Source organism: Camelus ferus, chromosome 8 (genome assembly GCF_009834535.1).
Source record: "Camelus ferus isolate YT-003-E chromosome 8, BCGSAC_Cfer_1.0, whole genome shotgun sequence".
Taxonomy (NCBI): Eukaryota; Metazoa; Chordata; class Mammalia; order Artiodactyla; family Camelidae; genus Camelus; species Camelus ferus.
The window spans coordinates 50,380,293-50,399,143 of NC_045703.1; the positions used below are offsets into that span (position 1 = coordinate 50,380,293).

Genomic DNA, 18,851 nt, shown 5'->3' on the forward strand with positions numbered 1-18,851 from the left:
AAAGAACATGAACTAATATAATAAGTATGCTATAGGGAAATTAACATTTCCATAAGTTTTTTTCTTACAAAAACCCAGATTTTCTATGTTCTGTATGAGAAACCAAATCACAAGGGACACTAACCCTTTCAAAAAGTATTTTGACTTTTCACATTTAAATATTTAAATTTTAGGTGATAAGCAGATAAAGGTAAATAGTGATTCCCTGTTTATCCTGAAGTCAGACTCTACTATCCCTAATTTTGTTAAGTGCCAAACCCACAGGAAGGAAGGATGAAAGGAACTAAAAGAAGGAAAGAAGCAAGGAGAGGAAAAAAGCAGGAAAAGAAGCAAGGAAGGAAGGCAGGGAGGGAGGAAGTGAAATCTAGCCACTCCTGGGTGTGATAAATGACAATAAGTGCCAAAAATCTGAAAACTCTGTAATCCACGGTTCAATAATCAGTTCAATAGCCAAAAATTAAAAGGAAAATATTTTTCTCAACAAAAGCAAAAGTTGAGACCCTGCTGTTATAAAAGCCAAGAAAGGCAAGAGAAACATTTTAAAGAGAAAGAAAAGGATATCAGGGACAGTTAAAAATAGTAAGAAGACCCAACTGTCTTTTTTACAGAAATGAACAAGCCCAAAATTCATATGAAAATACAAGGGAACCAAAATAGCCAAAACAGCCTTGAAAAAGAAGAACAAAGCTGGAGGCCTTATACATCCTTTTCAGAGTCCCTTTCTTTTCAAAACTTAATACAAAGCTAAAGTAACCAAGATTACATAATACTAGCTTAGAGATAAACATATAGATCAATGGAACAGAACTCAAAAATAAACTCACGCATTTATAGTTAATTGATTTCTGACAAGGGTGCCAAGAAAATTCGTTGGTGAAAGAATGAATGGTCTTTTCAATAAATGGTGCTGAGACAACTGGATATCCATATGCAAAAGAATGAAGTGGGACCCCTACCTCACATGATATTTAAAAATGAACTCAAAGTGGATCAATGACCTATATTCAACAGCAAAAACTGTAAAAGTCTTAGAAGAAAACACAGATGTAAATCTTCATGACCTCAGATCGGGCAACAATTTCTTACGTAGTAAGATATCCAAAGTACCAGCAACAAAAGAGGAACAGATAAATCTGACTTCATCAAAATTAAAAACTTTTGTGCTTCAAAGGACATTATTAAGAAAATGAAAAAATAACCCACAAAATGGGAGAAACTATTTGCAAATTATATATCTGATAAGGGACTTACATGCAGAATACGTAAAGAACTATTACAATTCAGCAATAAAGAGATGAATTTTAAAATGGGTAAAAGATCTGATGAGACAGATCTCCAAAAAAGATATACAAATGGCCACAAGCACATGAAAACATCATTAGTCATTAGGAAAATGCAAGTCAAAACCACAATGAGGTACCATTACATACCTACTAGGATAGCTAGAATCAAAATGACAGACAATTAACATGCATTGGTAAGGATGTGGATAAATGAACCCTCATACATGGTTGGTGGTACCAGAAAATGGTGTAGCCACTTTAGAAAATGTTTCAGTGGTTCTTCAAAAAGTTTAGAGGGGGAAGGGAAGGTATAGCTCAGTGGTAACTGCCTCCTTAACATGCACTAGGTCCTGGGTTCAATCCCCAGTACCTCCACCAAAAATAAATAAACAAACAAACAAACCTAATTACCTCCCCTACAAAAAATGAAATGAAAAAATAAATAAAAAATTAAAAAAAAAAGTTTAGTCATCGTAAGAAACAGCAATTCTACTCCTAGGAATATAATTAAGAGACGTGAACATATATATCCACCCCAAAATTCGTATATGGATGTTCAGTGTAGCTTTATTCATAATAGCCAAAAAGTGGAAGCAACCCAAATGTCCATCAACTGATATATTATAATATGTTTATATACCCATACAATAAAATAGTACTCAGCTAGAAAAAGAAATGAAAAAAGGACTCTTGGTTACAACATAGATAAAGTTTGAAAACATCACGCTAAGTGAAAGAAGACAGTCACAAAATGCTACATACTATATGATTTTATTTATATGAAATATCTGAAACAGTGAAATTAAGACAGAAAGCAGAATTATAGTTGCCAGGGGCTGGGGGGGTGCAGGGGAACATGGGCAGTAACCACTCATGGGTACAGGTTATTTCCAAGGTGATGAAAATGTACTGATGATGGTTGCACACCTTGTGAATTTACTAAAAACCATGAATTAGACTATTTTAAAAGTTAATTTTATTGTATATATTGTATCTCAATTTTAAAAACAAATTTAAAAGAATAAAAAGAAGAGAGAAGTATCCAGAGGTGGGAAGGGGTAATAGGAAACAGAAGAACAAATAGGAGATGGAAGAGTGAAGACCACCACCTGAGTGTTCTGTGGGCAAGGCCATGGCCCAGCTGCTCTCCATCTCCAAAGTCTGGCACGAGATGCAGACCCATTAGATGCTTATTGAATGAATGAATGAATGAATGAACGAATGAACGAATGAATAAAAGAGGAAAGAATGGAAGTTTGGAGCAGACAGCTCCTACGTACATCAGTAACTCTAAGCACATCGACGTGCTACATTAAAAGAAAAGCAAATGACTCCGGTAAACTAAAAACTAAATGGCTGTTACTAAGTTTGCCTCTTCCCCCAGGGGAAGGGGAGGCCATGTAGGGGCACCTTTTCCTCGAAGAAATGGACCAAGGTCATTAGGTAATATTAAGAGCAAGGAAAAAGATCACTTACAGAAATAATGGATGTAGTTCAGACTTGCCATGAACAAATATTAGGGGCTATTTAAAGAAATATTATGTTTATAAATTTCACTTAACTCATAGGTTGTCGCCTTTTGTCAATCACAGTACACTGTAATATAGACACATCACTTTTCCTACATCATTACAACAAAATAAATTCAAGATGGAGGAAGGAGTCGAGTGTAAAAAGAAGATTAATTAAACTTTCTTGAAGGAAATACAAATAATTCTCAGGTCTATGCATGAAGCAAGAATCTGCACTTAAGAGCAATAGTAAAATTCACAAATGATAATAGTTTTGACTAATAAAAATGTGTCAAGAATTAACACAAAAATTACACTAAATACCAAACTAAGGAAATAATGTAATACATTTGGAAAAATAAAGGACTGATATTCTTGACATATATATAATATGTGATTATTTTAAAAGAATCTGGAGCAGGTTTCTGGTTAGGAAAATTGAGTGCCTTAACTACTATATGTAAAAATAGATTTTAAAAAACCCAAATTTCCTCTGTATAGCACAGGGAGCTATATTCAATATCTTGTAATAACCTTTAATGAAAAAGAATATAAAAACAAACAAACAAATATATATATATGACTGAGACATTATGCTGTACACCAGAAACTGACAAATTATAACTGACTGTACTTCAGTTTTAAAAAAATAGTATAATTCACCTAAAAAAAAAATTGAGTGCCATTTAATGAGATGTTACAAACTAGCGAAGGAGAACAATTTCTGTGGGGAAATGAGTTTGAGGTGCTGGTGTGACCATAAGCAGGTATGGGGTGTACAGCTGACGGTTAAACCTACAGTTCTCGGGGATCTGGGCTAAAAAAAGATACCAGGGATACAACGGATACCAACAAAGGTAGTATTTTGTTAATTTCACTGGAATCCAGCTGATCACTCATATTTTTGCTGCTAGAAAACCAAGCAAGGAAACCTTTACTGCAATCTTTTTCTTATTACTATAACAGAAAAGAACAAATCTGACTCCATAATTAGATCTGTTCCTTCGGCTTTAACCCTGTGCCCTGTTTTCTAGGCTTAGTCTTAATAGATCTGCACCTTTTGTAAAAGAATGTTGCCTTCAGCCTGAAATATAAAGGAGAGCCTATTCTCAAGGCTCTGACCTTTAAGGATATTAACACTTTTGCACTTATATAAAGGTAACAAGTTGCAGAATAGAAGATAATGTTTGTTAGAGGTTTTACAGGGGCACCATGATCTGACCCATGTGGACAGCTGCAAGAACAAAGAATTCCTACAGCAAGAAGTTTGCAACAACCAACCACACTCTGTCCCCTTTTTAGTATAAAAGGAGCCTGAATTCTGACTTGGAAGATAGTTCTCCAAGACATTAGTCTGCCATCTTCTTGGTCTGCTTGCTTTCCGAATAAAGTCGCTATTCCTTGCCCAAACACCTCGTCTCCCGATTTACTGTCTGGTCGTGCGGCAAGTGGAACAAGTTTGGACTTGGTAACATTATCATTATCATTTTTATTAGTATCAAAGAAGAGTCTGTACTTGACAACCCAATATTTAAAAATATGTTCTTTTTGGAATGCTCTTTTTGAAAATTCAATTTCACCCTGAGAACTGATTTTCAAGGTCAGTTTTCAAAAGATTTGGCTCTGTAATGTGTCTCCTAGTATTAGAAGGAAGGAAGGAAAGGAGAGGTGAGGAGAGAAGGAAGGAAAGAAGGAAAGAAGGAAGGAAGAAAGGAATAAAAAAAGGAGGCGGCGGGAAAGGGAGGGGAAGGGGAAGGAAAAAGAGAAGGAGGAGGAAAGACAGAAAGGCCTTAGTCCCTGGTGAAGTCATCCTTAGGTAAAGGAAATGTTTCTAAGCAAAGGTTTCTAAGTAAATGTGTTCCTTCCCTCTCCACTCCCCTAAGTGTGACACTAAGGTTAAGGGGGCACCATGAGAAAATCTGTCAACACCAGAAACATGTGTCCTTCATTGGATGCATAAAAGATAAGGCTGAAAGAGAGCTGATTCCAAGATAAGCCAGTAAAACAGTAGCTACTATTCAGATAAGATTCTTTTTTGAGGGTGAGGGAGCGTCTTTTGGAATGGACAGACACAAAATACAAATGAATGAGCCTATCTGATAGCGAGAGCACCTTCAAAGTAGTCCAGGGTTTATACCAGTGATGTAGTCAGAACAGCCGTCCATTCGGGAGTGGTTTGGAACCTAAGGTGAAGAAAGCTTAAAAAGCAATCAGAGTTTAAGAAAAAAAAAAGTGTTTCCTTTGTAGGTTTACAAAGCGAGATGGCACTGAGCAAAAAAAAACCAAAAAAACAAACAAACAAACAAAAAAAAAACCCCAAACAAACAAACTCTTTTAAAGAATGAATCATTTTTACTTATAAGTGGCCAGTGTTATATGCAATGAAGTGTTTCAAGTGGCTGAGAAAATAATTTTGTTCTCAATTTTTATTTTTTAGGTTTCAACAGCCTGTGAAGTCCAGCCACTGGAGACAGAATGAAAAACCTTACCTAGCCTGAGCAATCCATTTTCTTAGTGAACACTTTCACTTCCTGAACAAGTCCTACACTTCTTGCAAACTAAGTTCAGCCAGAAAAGAACCCTCAATTTACGCTGTATCACTGTGAATTAATTTAAGTTACGGAATCTCATAAGGAAAAGAAACTCTACTTTCAGCTAATTACAATTAACAAGAAAACAAGTACACTTACAAAGGGTAGTGCCCCAGAAGTTCTCCCTGGAAGAAAGTGGTTGAGAATTTGTATTGCACGTTCCCACAGAAACAATGTTAAATAATACCTGAGCCCACAAAGGCTCACTGACCTCATTCTGTCTCTGAGGCATGAACACTGGCAGGACCAGGCAAGGTCCCTTACCCTGGGAGCAGAATGCGCTGCTTACAGGAACTGCCTTCTCTTTCTGCTTCTCTCAACAACACATTTCTTTCTTTCTTTCTTTTTAATTTTTATTACGTTTATGTATAGATATTTTATTTCTTTTATATTAAAGTATAGTTGATTTACAATATGGTGTTAGTTTCTGATGTACAGCATAGTGGTTCAGTTATAGATATAGATATAGATTCTTTTTCATAATAGGTTATTACAAGCTTTTGAATATGGTTCCCTGTGCTATACAGTAGGACACTGTTGTTTACCTATTTTATATGTAGTAGTTTATATCTGCTAGTCTCAAACTCCTAATTTATCCTTCCCCCACTTTCCCCATTGGTAATCATAAATTTGTTTTCTATGTCTGTCAGTCTCTTACTGTTTTATAAATAAGTTCATTTGTATCACTTTTTAGATTCCACATGTAAGTGATACCATGTATTTGTCTTTCTATGTCTGACTTACTTCATTTACTGTGATAATCTCTAGGTCCATCCATGTTGCTGCAAATGGTATTATTTTATTCTCTTTTATGGCTGAGTAGTATTCCACTGTATACATATACACCACATCTTCCTTATCCATTCTGCTATTGATGGACATTTAGGTTGTTTCCATGTCTTGATACTGTAAATAGTGCTGCTATGAACATTGGGGTGCATGTATCTTTTCAAATTAGAGTGTTCTCCAGCTTTATGCCCAGGAGAGGGATTGCTGGATCAAATGGTAACTCTATTTTTAGTTTTTTAAGGAATCTCCATACTGTTTTCCATAGTGGCTGCACTAAATTACATTCCCACCAACAATGTACGAGGGTTCCCTTTTCTCCACACCCTCTCCAGCATTTATGGTTTGGTACGAACACATTTCTTTAAAGAAAGCTCCATGTTATGTACCTCCTGTTCTTGACCAGCAATCACTCAAGATGCTATTTTGGACAACCACCACCACCTACTCTCCTGAAATTGCTCTGGCAAAAATTATCAGGGGCTTTCTAATCTCCGAGTCCAGTTACTCCCTGAAACATTCAACTGTACTGACTTCTGACAAACCGTCTTTATGTCGCTTTCAGCTAGCTCACTCTGTCTTTCTCTTTCTTCCACTCTCTGAACTCTCCCCCCATCCATTGTCCTACTTCTTGACCACTTCTCTTTCTCACAAGTTGATGCCTTCCTCTGTCCATCTTTAAATGCTGGTGTTGTCTTGGTTCCATCATAGACCCTCTTACTCTTCTGCCTCCTTCTTATGGGGAGACTCCCTTATTCTCATAGCTTAAAACACCTAGCACATAATAAGTGTTATCACTGTTACCCTTCAAAACTCAATTCAAAATCACCTCCTGTCCAAACCTCTAGCCAACCTCTTCCATACTCCCTTCCTCCTCAAGGAAAATTCTCTGTCATTTGTATTCTCAGAACACTTTATATACACCTCTAGTACAGCAATCAGCAATCAGCAAACCTATTCTATGTTTATAGGCTGGTCTCCTGTACTAGACTGTGAGCCCCTCAATGGAAGGGTTGATTTCATTGAATTCTATTCTATATAAGCATCAGTAAGTGCGGCCACTTCAGGATCAAACACAGATCTGTAGGTCAAACACAGATATAAAGACCTGGGAGATGTCAAGATCCATAAAATATATTTGCCACCTAAAACTCAACTCACACTTAAGTAGAAAAGGCAGATATCAAAATCAATAACTAATAGCAAGAGGGAGAAGTGAAATATTGATTCATTTAGTACATTGATATGTCTTAAGTGCCTACTGCATGCCAAGTGCAATATTAGGTACCAGAGATACAGGATAAACAAGACAGACAAGGAAAAGAGACATGGAATTATATTTTAATGATCCTTTAAAGTACCTGAAACTGCTCCTTCTATGTCAGACCTTTCTAACAAAAGATTTCTTGTTATCCTACAACATTGGACTTGGCTTTTTCAGTTGCTCCTTCTTAGTCATTTCATATATGATGCAAGACTTATGGAGCAACAGCTTTTTTAAATATTCCCCAAAGAATCAAGTAAACAAATTAAGATGTATTTAATAGCTTGTAAGAGATTATTTTAAGAGGGAAGAAATAGACTAACATAAACATGTAATAAAAAATTACGCAGATCTTAAAGAGAGACTAAAAAGTAGAAAGTTACCTAGTGCCATGATTATCCTTAGCTTAAATGAAAAAAGAATGCTAAGGTCCAGCTCATAAATAATTACACAATATGCTGGATTCAGGAAGGAATTTTCCTGGTGACCACATATTAAGTACATATTATGGCTCAAATGTTGGGCAACACTTTCTTCTGTGACTAAGGGGGACAATTACAAGTCTTTTGAAGGGAATTCTCATAGACTAAATACAAAGTCATCAGAAGCTTATAAGCCAGTCCAAGTCTTCAACAGAGCTTTCAGCATTTAGATCAGGTAACTGAAAACTGAAAGCAGATTAGGGCCTTGGATTCTCCAATCATAGCTTTTTTTTTTTTTTTTTTTCTCTTTAATGCTCTTAGAAAATCTTCTCAAATTAAGTTGGTTTATCCTCTGGCACAGAACTCTTGTTTCCATAACATGCTCTTGCTCCCCTGATGAAAAAAACCAAGGAGAACCAACTCAAAAAAGTAGAATTTGAAAACAGAAAAATCAGGGCTGCTTTATACATCTGCCCCTGCAAACTTACTCCAACATGTCTAATGATATTTTCAGAGGAAAGCACAAACCTATTAAATAGCAGTGGTCTGGGGAAATTACAGCACGCCAACGTAAATAAATATGATAGGACAATTTTGCTTCTAGAATTCCCAAGCAGTGTTACAACACAGTGGCAACAACTTTTGTGTGAACAACTTAGTTGCTTCTAAAGATGGTGTCTGGCCCTTCTTGGGCTATTCCAGATGGAAAATGAATGGACATAGGTAATAAGAAGAAGCTACCAGCCTGGATAATCAAGAGACTCCATCATGAAGAATGTTCACTATGTATTTAACAAACGAAATCTGCTTCTTTATTAAAACCAGACTCAATGCAGAATCCTGAGCTCCGTGAAGCTTGGAAATTATGAAGTAGCACTTTTCCATTACTTATCTACCTCTCACCAAATAGTGAAAATATGTGTCGATGTTGGAGGCAAACCAGAGAGATATAGCAATATCTTAACTTTAGTTCTAAGTATGTAAGAGATTTGGCTGACATAGAAGAGTGTCACTCTCATGATATCAAGGTTTTACCTTCTCAAAGATTTGATAAATAGGCACCAAATGACAGTTACAAGTGTAACCATAAAACTCCACAGAGGTTACTTAAGTTCAGTCACCTACAATTCTTGTCTGACTTTTTCCTGACTTCTGTTCCCTTAAACAAAGAATGAAGAACAGAAGGATTCTGGCTGAACTTTTAAACTTCCCAAAAACCCAAACAAGCCATTCCCTAACCCTGTCATTAGTGAACACTGATGAATATTTACACATTATCAGCTTTTAAAGGCTCCTGCAATCTATTGTCTTAATTAGTGTATCTTTGCATCTAACTCAATTCTTCAAAAGAACCTTAAAAAGTGAACTTTGTAAGCATATGATGTTCGTAATAATTATAAATTTCTGTCACTTATACTCTGATGTGACATAAATTAATCAAAATAAATACTTATGACACAGGTGTGCCACTCATTTTAATATATGGTAGATGGACTAGTAAACACTAAAGAAATACTCCTGGAAATTAAATGTTAAGTCAAAAGCATAGCTGACTGTGCAAAGATTTCATAATGCTGACAACCCTTAATTTCAGACTTTGGAAACAAAGCAATGTAGATCTGCAGGTCAACTGTCTAATAAACACAGCAGGATCAGTCCTTGGGTAACCCACTCATGTGTCATATTTAATGATTAAATAAATTCTCTACACTACTGAATTTATAAAGGAAAGAAGAGTCTAGGACTCTGTGAAGAGTCTTGGCCAGAATTTTCTTTCCAACTTTATTTCAGATTTACCAACTGCCAAGTGTACTTTGAGCACAAAAACTATTGGCAGCACTAAGTTGCTGGGCAAGAATAGTGAAGCCAACTATTCTCGTCATAACTCACGTGCAAGCTACAACATTGTTCTTGAATTTCACTAGGTCAAGCCAAGCAACCTACACCCCAGCTCTGTTTTGCAACTAGTAACACACACACACACACATACACACGTTAAGAGATACATTAAGTTTTAAAGCCAGACTCTCTACCCCTCTGCATAGTCCATAAACCTTTTCTTACTCTGATTGTATATAAACAGTCAGCAGTAAACTGATCAAGAGTTAGTTATGAAAAACTAAAAACTGAAATCCTACTGTCCAGATCTGAATTTTCACTGTATCAACCAAAGCTGGTTTCCCAAGACCAATTCCTAAAAATCTCGGAATTGTCTTGGTAGAGCTAACATACATCAACTCTATGCGTGTGACTCAGAAGTAATTAGAAATGTTCTGTAAAGTATACATTCATAATGTTACTTAGAAACTTGAAAGGTAGATTGCAACCGTAGTCATTTTTATGTACACCGTAATACAGATATGGTTTTGCATCAACAATGGATCTAATACATGTCTGCCATTTAGATTCCAGTATCTAAATTAAATTTCATTTGTTTGTTTACTGTTCTCATTCTGGCCCAGCCATTCAATAACCTGGCCTTGAAGTGACTATTTTCTGTCAACAAAGAACCATACATACACTCCAGGAACCGCCAACAAACAAGCAACATAATTTTATTATGGACTACAGGCCTAAGGAATACTAAATTGATACTTCATTGCTAGCTTGTCACAATTACCTAAAACAGCCTAGATGTTTACAGAAATTGAAAAGATTAATATAAGAGAGTTTAAATACAGATCGAATTTCACTACTAGAAAAATAATATACAAGAAAAAAGATTCAAATTCTCAGGTAATAACTCCATTTGTTTCTATGAGTCAGTAGATAAATTCTTCTTCATAAAAAAAGTATCACACCCCCTTGAAGTCAATTTAAAGAGATTTTTGTCAATATTTGTAAAAGACCTTAAAGATTTTTAATAAAATCTGGGTATTTATTTAAGTAACTTTCAACATGATACTGATTTCATATAAAAATAAGGTGAAGTGCCTAACACCTAGTTTACAGATGTGTAAGATTTTTATTTTCAGTGCATTTTCATATCTATTAAAACAGTAATGAACATTGTTCTCATGTGTACAGTTCAGTGAAATCACCTACAACATGGAGTTCTTTAAAAAAAATTCCCTTGGATTTTTCATTTTTTCACTACTTAGAGCATCACTCTGCATGTGGTAGACTACCAACAATTATTTATTAAACTGTTGAATTCAGAGGGCAGACTGTAGGATCATAACAGGCAGAAATTGCACTCTAACCGAATTCTGTGCAGACCTTAAGAAGAAATCTTGCATATTTTAAGTAGACAACAAATGTCTACTGATAAGAAGACTGTAATCATGGTATTAATAATAATTTAAATGTTCTCAAACAGAAGATTTATTTCTAGGAGACAGGAGAATATAGTTATAAATGAACAGATTCTTGGTTTTGCCTCTTAGTAGACACACGGCACTGGGAAAGTGGGTTAAGTCTGCAGGGTCTCAAGTTTCCTCGTATGTAAAACTGACCCATTGATGTTGTCTGCCTCATAAAGCTGTTTTAAAGATTAAATAAGATCAGGCATGTAGAGTGATTGGCACAGCACCCAGCACACAGTAATGCATGGTGTGCGTTTGGGTAGGACTTGCCATAAATTACAAGATCAAAGTAATATATTTGGCATGTGGAGTTTTACAGCAATTTGCCAGCCCTCTAAAACATTATAAGCATTTTTTTCCCTCCAAAAAATTAACCTACTTGGAGTGGTCTAGACTACTGAAGTTCCCATTAGTAATGATGATGATTTCCTCGTCTGAGAATGAATTTGGATTTGCAGACACTGCAGACAACACACTGATGTATTTCTGACTTGGTTCCGGTCAAGCCACCCCCTGGGAACGATCTGATTTTAAAAAGATGAGCACCCTTGATCGTCCTTCTAGTGATGATAAGACCATTTTACAATGTTTCTGTGATAAACATTACGTTGTGTAAAACCGATAGTAATGCAAGTAATAACTGTCCACAGCAATACAGATGAATACTGTTTGGTAGAGATACAACAGATTTCTAAACATATTAGAAAACTTGAATGTGACATCAAGAGATATTTGACATGTAATAGCCTGGGTGTATTTAATTCTTTTTGGATGACTTTTAAATAAGAAATAGGAGTAACTAAGATTTTTTAAAAGAGGGTGAATTCTCCGGCTTAGGCAAATACTTGGTTTTATATGGTTTGGAGTCAACAGACAGATGGCCTGCCAGCCACTGATAATTCACTAGGATAGCTCCCCTCCATGTTTATGTTTCTTAAGAGTCTTTAAAACAGACTGAAAGTGTTGGGAAAATACTAATATAATTGGTCACAAACACTTTAGAGCCTTGCTCTACAAAGGGATATAACTTCCTTCCTGTATGAATCATATACCAAAGGCAATCACCTTGCCCATTGTTGATTGCCTACTGCACCTGAAAAGGTCTGCTTGGAATGGAATGTTTACTGACACCTTATACAACTTCTGAGGCATTTAAGTTACACAGATCTGCTCTGCTATGACTTTCAGTAGGAGCTGCTAGAAATACTTAAATTTCTCTCCTCTCTTCTGTGTCCCTTAAGAAAATTATCACAGTATAGCATGGGTTCTGTATCTTTTAGTTTTCATATTTTCTTTAGAAAAAAAAAAACCACTACAAAATAAAACTCACTTAAGATGTAAGTACTCACTTTTTACAATTTTTGGAATAATTAAACAAGGCTTTAAAAATCAGCTCTTTCTCATACCCTTTCTTCTCCAAAAATCTGACACACATTTTGAGATGTTTCTTTAGTCAACATCTCCAGCCAGAGAGAAACGCCAATATATTAAAGCAACTAAAGAAGTCAGTGTATTAGAATCACCAGTGGATGTTTAAATAATTTATAATTTTGCTTTGCTTTCTTATTTTTCTTTTATACCAGTAATAAAATTTGCAAATCTAATTTTGCTCCCTGAAAATAAGGGGTATCTTTATTTTTTATTTATTATATATATATTTATTTCCTATTGTATCATTTTATTTTATTTTATCTTGGTGGGGGGAGGTAATTAGGTTTATTTACTTTTAGAGGAGGTACTGGGGATTGAACCCAGGACCTCAAGTATGCCAAGCATGTGATCTACCACTTGAGCTATACCCTCCCCACAAGGGGTATCTTTCTTAACCATAGCCAGTTTCCCCACTTATCTATATCCAGTTTATAGGACAGTGAGGCTGTTTCCTTCAAGATATACCTTTCCCAAGGCTGTCGGGGACTGGTTTCTTCCTGATACTCACACAGCTGCAGGTCCTTTCTGCAACACTGCCCACTCCCAACTCATTTACTACATTGTCAACGCTCATTGTGCCCCAGGCCAAGTACGGTGCTGTTTTAAGGGGCCACTGGGGCAACTCCTTGGAAAGAAGAACTAGTTGGTACCTGTTGGTGGAGACTTGCACATTCATTGGGCTTTGTGCTTGTCAATCTCCCACGGCTCCACCAAGAAGCGGTGAAACAATTTTATCCTGCAAACCCGAAACAGGAACTGAAAGGGCCTCTAACCAGGCCTCCAAAACAGGAAGCCGGGGACAGTCCCTGTAGCCACCAGAGGGGAACTGACTTGTAGCAGAGAACCCCCAGAAGGCTGACACCAGCCTCAGCCACTGGTGAGACCAGGCCAAGCTGTGCGCATCTAATTAGGCTTCACCTTGAGGTGGAACCAACTTGAACTACTGCTGCTGAGTATCTTAAGCAGACTAAAGGCGCCCAAGCTGAGGCTAGAAGCCAGGATCCCAGGAGCCTGGGAAGCAGGACCAGTGGCGACAATCTGTAGTTAACTATTTGGGGTAAGAAATGGGTGTTCTAAAAACGAGTTTATTTTTGTGCTCTGGAGTTTTCTTTTTAGCACTGCTTTTTTTTTCCCCCCCCAGTTTTCTAAACAAGCTCTTTTTGGAAAAGTATAACTTTGCCTCCAAGAAGCAAGAAGAAACACAGTGGTAAAGGCCCAGAGAAAAACCATGTGGGGGCTCCACGGGGGTATTTTTTAAAATCCCTTTCTAAATTAGACTTTTTCCTTATGAGTCTGCATATGTTTGCTCTTTTGATTATTTTGCTAAGACTTGTGCCTGGTGTGAAGAGGCAGTGACTGGAGGTGGGAAGAGGCTCTAAGGTCGTTTAGATCAGAGGTTCTCAGACACGGCTCCCTAGAGTGGCATGATCAAGTTTTCATTCATCACGGGCGAAATGGGAAAAAGAATAACAAATAATCCGTTTTTCCATACACTTACTGTATGCAAAAAGCTATTCTTCATGCTCAGGTTATGTCTTCTCTAATTTAACATAAAAATGTCTTTTCTTTTTAACAAGTCGTGGCAGAAGCTGGCTGGCTGTTGAGTTTTCTTTTCCTTGCTTTATAATCTCCTTACTTGGAAAAATAAAATGTTGACAAACACATATAGGTCTTCCAATTTTTTTTAAATGGTTCATGGGGACCACTATTTCGGAAATACTGATTTCACCTTCTCCCTCAAAGTATGAGACAGTGTATTCGAAAGCCTCACTAGATTTAAAAGGAGAAATTGCAGAAGTGGGCTGGAAGACTCTTGGGAACTTCTCAGTCTGGGATAGACAGGAGACAAAGGTTATGTTTGTTTTGTTTTCCTTTTATCAAGTAAGATCAGAAGTCCTAAGGAGCTGCGCTGGAAGCAAATGGAACCAAACCCAGAAAGTTCGGATGTCTGTCCAGTGACGTGGCCCAAATAGGCGACTTCCATCACCAGCCCAAGTAAAGTGAGAACACAATACAGATGAAAACAGAAAGGCTAAATTCTTAAAATTTCAACTTGCATGTGCTTCCTTCCTGCTAGCCACTGTTGCTACTGGGTGAAAGGCTGAGTAAAAGATTGCAATCTGCAGCGAGCCTGGCTAGAAAAAGGCTAGGGATGTAAGGGCTAGGGGCAGGGGAAGGGGAAGCAGACAGCCCTCTAATCCTAAGCCCCCTGAGAGGGAGTGAGGTGGCCTTGAGCAAAGCAGTGTCCCAGAGTCTCACATCAGCAGGAAATCAAGGGCCATAAATAGGTCTGGAGGGGACGAAGGTCAAAATGTTAAAGGATCCTCTTCTGGCATCACTTTCTCCTTCATTGAGCATCCTTCTTCCTCCCCTCTGCCTGGCCTCCCCACTCTCCCTGCAGCCTCCCAGTCCTTCCTTAGTCCCCTACCTCACCACAGCCCCTCCTCTCATCACCAGTGATCCAAAGTAATGCTCTGACGACATCCACCCAAGATGCTACCAGAAGCTATATGAACACAAAAGTTACTGATTCTAACACAAGGAAAGATGTGGTCAAAGTCCCTGTTTTAGGTTGGCAGGAACACACTTTGGCTGAATGTTTAAATAGATGAATGGGTTTCATACTTCAGGGACACTTAGTTAACAAGGCTACTTATAGCCTAGTCCCAAATCTAACCACCATCTATAATACTGCTTCTAAGAAAAGTGTGCTCCTGGTTTTAAGCAGCAACCTTAAATCATTTACCATGAATGAACAAATGTAACTTCTTTGTGGTTCAGTTTTCTCATAAGCAAAGTAGGAGAATAATAAGGCCTATTCTAGCTACACTTCCTAAAACTGATGTTCATTTAAAAAAATTTTTTTGAGACCCTGCTAGTTGGGGGTCTGTCTACCTGGAGTAGCTCTGCATCACTGACATCTGTATCACTGTCATCTGTATCACTGACATCTATACCACTGTCTCTCAGCCTTTATAGAAATTTACTGCCTACAGTGCAGGGGGCTGGAAGGGCTGTTGTTAACTTGGCCTTTGCCATCTCTGAGAGATAGTCTCGTGTATGGAAGTATGACAAATTTCCATAAAATCTTTGATAGAACATTAGTTTCCTCTCAGAACAAGAATGAGAGAATGACCAGTGTAGTTGAAGAACAAATTCAATGACAGTTAAATGATCATCAAATAGAGAAAATCAGTGAAATCCTTTAACTGCAATCTATCCTTTAGAAAGCTGCCAGGACGCATAATGGAAGCTTGTAAAAATGTAACTGACTTTTATGGTCTTACTCATTCCATTAAATTGACCTATTGGAATACCAACATTTCCTTTTAAATGCTGAAGCCCTTGTTAAGTCCTTCTTGCTTACCGTTCTATCTCAGGTTAGGGGTCACCTCTGAACCACCCCACCCCCTCACCCCCCCCCACACCACCCCGTCCCCCGTTTGACAATAGAGGCTATTTCCTGGAAGCCCAAGACATTCTGTGCGGACCCTGACAGAGGCCCCACCTCAACCAGGACTTGAATCTGTGCTTCTCACTAACCCTGAGCTTCTGGAATGGGAACATGACAGTTCATTCACTTTATGGACTGAAATGATTCCTTCTCTTATCAGTACTGTTGTACTTTTAAAGTGCAGAATTGGAGGCCTGGAAGGAATCTCAGAGACCAATTATTCCAACCCTCCACTCTGGAGATTTTAAATGACGCGCTCCAAGTTAGAGAAGAACCAGGATCAGAATCCAGATCTTGAAACTCTCCATTCAGATGCTCTGTCCCAGCACAATCCGCTGCCTTACCTTTGCAAATTCACAGGGATTCCACGAAGAAATCTTAGAAATTTAGTTCTATTTCCCCCTTTACTTCCATCCCTGGTCAATTTTATAGGCCGCTGAAGGAGACAAAGGGCCTTGCTCACAATTCTGTGGTTCAGAGCGGAGCCAAGCTGAAAACTCAGATGGAACTTGACAGATGAAGTTCTTCTCACTAGATCCTAATGATTCACCTTTCAAGGGGAGGCAGTGGATGTAGAGCAAAGGTCAGCATGGGGAAAAACCCTGCCAGGCCTGTTTTTGTAAGGCTTGCAAGCTAAGAATGGTTTTTACATTTTTTAATTGTTAGAGGGGGGAAAAATCAAAAGGATGATATTTTGTGAATGATACGAAATTCATATTTCAGTGTCCATTAATAAAGTTTTATTGGAATACAGCTGGGATTATTTGTTTAGATACTATATGTGGCTCCTACTGAGTAACACCTGCAGAGATGAGGAGTGGCGAGAGGGACCTCCCACAAGATCTAAAATGTTTACCACCTGGTCCTTTACAGAAAGATGTGCTGAACCCTCGTGGGGAGGAACAAGTGCTCTCTTAGAAATCAGAAAGAAGTCCTACCACTAGGGAACTTGGCAGCCCTCAGTTTAGATAAACAAAACGTTTGGACAAAACTGATACCATCTTCATCCTGTCACATCTTCGACATCTACACACTGAATGAGAGAGCTCAGACTTCGTGTCACTCACACAGGCAGGGGTGAAACTGGGGCCTGCCCAGGTGGAACAAAGCAGTGGCATGAGACAGAGCTGGCCCAGAAACACTGGTCTTCCAAAAGTGTGTCTTCTCCACTATTCCACATTGCACCCAGATGGCTCATCAGGTCCCTGCCAGCTCTCTGTCACATGATTTCAAGATAGAGCGCTTCCCTGCCTTGATTCTGAGAGCACTCAGCCCAGCTAAGTGGAGGCAGCAAGGGCGAAGCAGGACCTTTTAGAATCAAGCACCAGAAGTGGAATCTTGCACTGGCCAGTTATTACCTGTGATCTTGAACCAGGAATGAATCCCATATTTCTCATCTAAGAAAGTACTTCCTTCACTTGTTTGGAGGATTAAATGAGATACAGTCTGGACCCTTCTAATCTTTCTCTCTCCCTTTCTCAGAGACAGTACTTGGAGAATAAACAGTAAGTGAGCCTTGTTAGGAAACTCTTTCAAGTGAGCTTAGAGTTTAAGAGCCCTATAAAAAAAAAACCCAATCTATCAGTGCAATAAAAATAGTCTCAGTATTTCATTGGGTGTTTTCTTCACATATCTTTCAGTTCTTTGAAGCTTCTTCCAAATTATAACCCAAAAATAAAAGTGCTGTAATTTTTAGAAAAGTTATATTTATGTAATTTTTATAGTAAGCCACACAAAGCACCAAGCTATAATATATTATATGCATGTCCAGTTATGAAGACCAAGACTATAAAAATATAAAATATGCTAGAACCAGAAAGTCCTAGTTTATTTAGTCTGGCTTCCTTAACATGAAGTTCTTCTTGTTCTTAAAATATTCAACTTTGGCTGAATTCCAAAACTGACATAAGCCTACCTCAGGTGTTTTGAAGAGACTGAAGAGAATCAGAACTGGAAACAAGACTGGAATATAAAACCTTCTATGTGATCACAAAGGCAAGAAACTTACTGTTTGAAACCACCATTAAATCAACACTCATAAAAAATAAATATATGTATATTCTCAACATTGGCTGTAAAGGGTGGTAAAGGTTAATTTCAATAGCATGCTATTCTCTCTAGCATTTGCTAACATAGCTAACTGCTTCTGTCAGTACAACTGCAGTGACACTTTCTGAAATCTGTGATAGGCTGAAAAGATATTTTTTCATGAATTGTGCTAGCAATCACTTTAATGGGCACACCTTAATTGCCAGTCTAATCTTAGTTATTAAAATAGCATATCAGTACTTTAAACAACTTAAATCATATACTTTCCAGCCTATCATGGTATATGGGGTAATAAAAAACAGACACTGGTTCTTTCACCAAAATCCTAAGAAAGATACCACACAAGTTTAGTGTACATTAAAAGGTTGCTTTTGAAAGTAATTACTTGAAAATTCAAATTGGTAAGAGATGGAAATTAAGCCACTAAACTTAAGGTAAAGTCAGTTGGGAAGATCATGACATGACACGCAAACGCGTAGATCTACTCTTCATGCAGCTTGGCTGGGTGGCTGAAGTCCTGATTTCTGTACTTTCAAAAGCACACAGGAAAAAATGAGGACATCATCTCAAACAGTCACAGGCATATACAGAAGGGAAATATGGGCCAAACCTAACAGAAAAGAAACCAAAACACTGAATGGAGAAGGGTTGACTGGAGCAAATGTCTCGCACTGCAGAAAACAGAAGTTCTTTAATTGGACCACAAGCACCCCAAGGAGGCTGCTCAGTCAGACTCTCGCACAGATACACATAAG

The 18,851-nt window shown here is 37.7% G+C and overlaps 1 protein-coding gene across 5 annotated transcripts in view; it reads right to left on the reverse strand.

Annotated features, from left to right (window-relative positions):
* The window catches only part of MAP3K5 (mitogen-activated protein kinase kinase kinase 5), a 202,219-nt gene that overhangs the window by 154,284 nt on the left and 29,084 nt on the right, over positions 1 to 18,851 (reverse strand). The window contains exon 1 of one of the 5 annotated variants that reach the window (XM_032485005.1): positions 5,485 to 5,632. The exons of the other annotated variants lie outside the window; for them this stretch is intronic. Within the exon in view, the coding sequence (XP_032340896.1) occupies positions 5,485 to 5,617 (133 nt within the window). The 5' untranslated portion in view covers positions 5,618 to 5,632. Of the gene's footprint in view, positions 1 to 5,484; positions 5,633 to 18,851 lie in introns of those variants that run through there. 5 annotated transcript variants of the gene reach the window in all.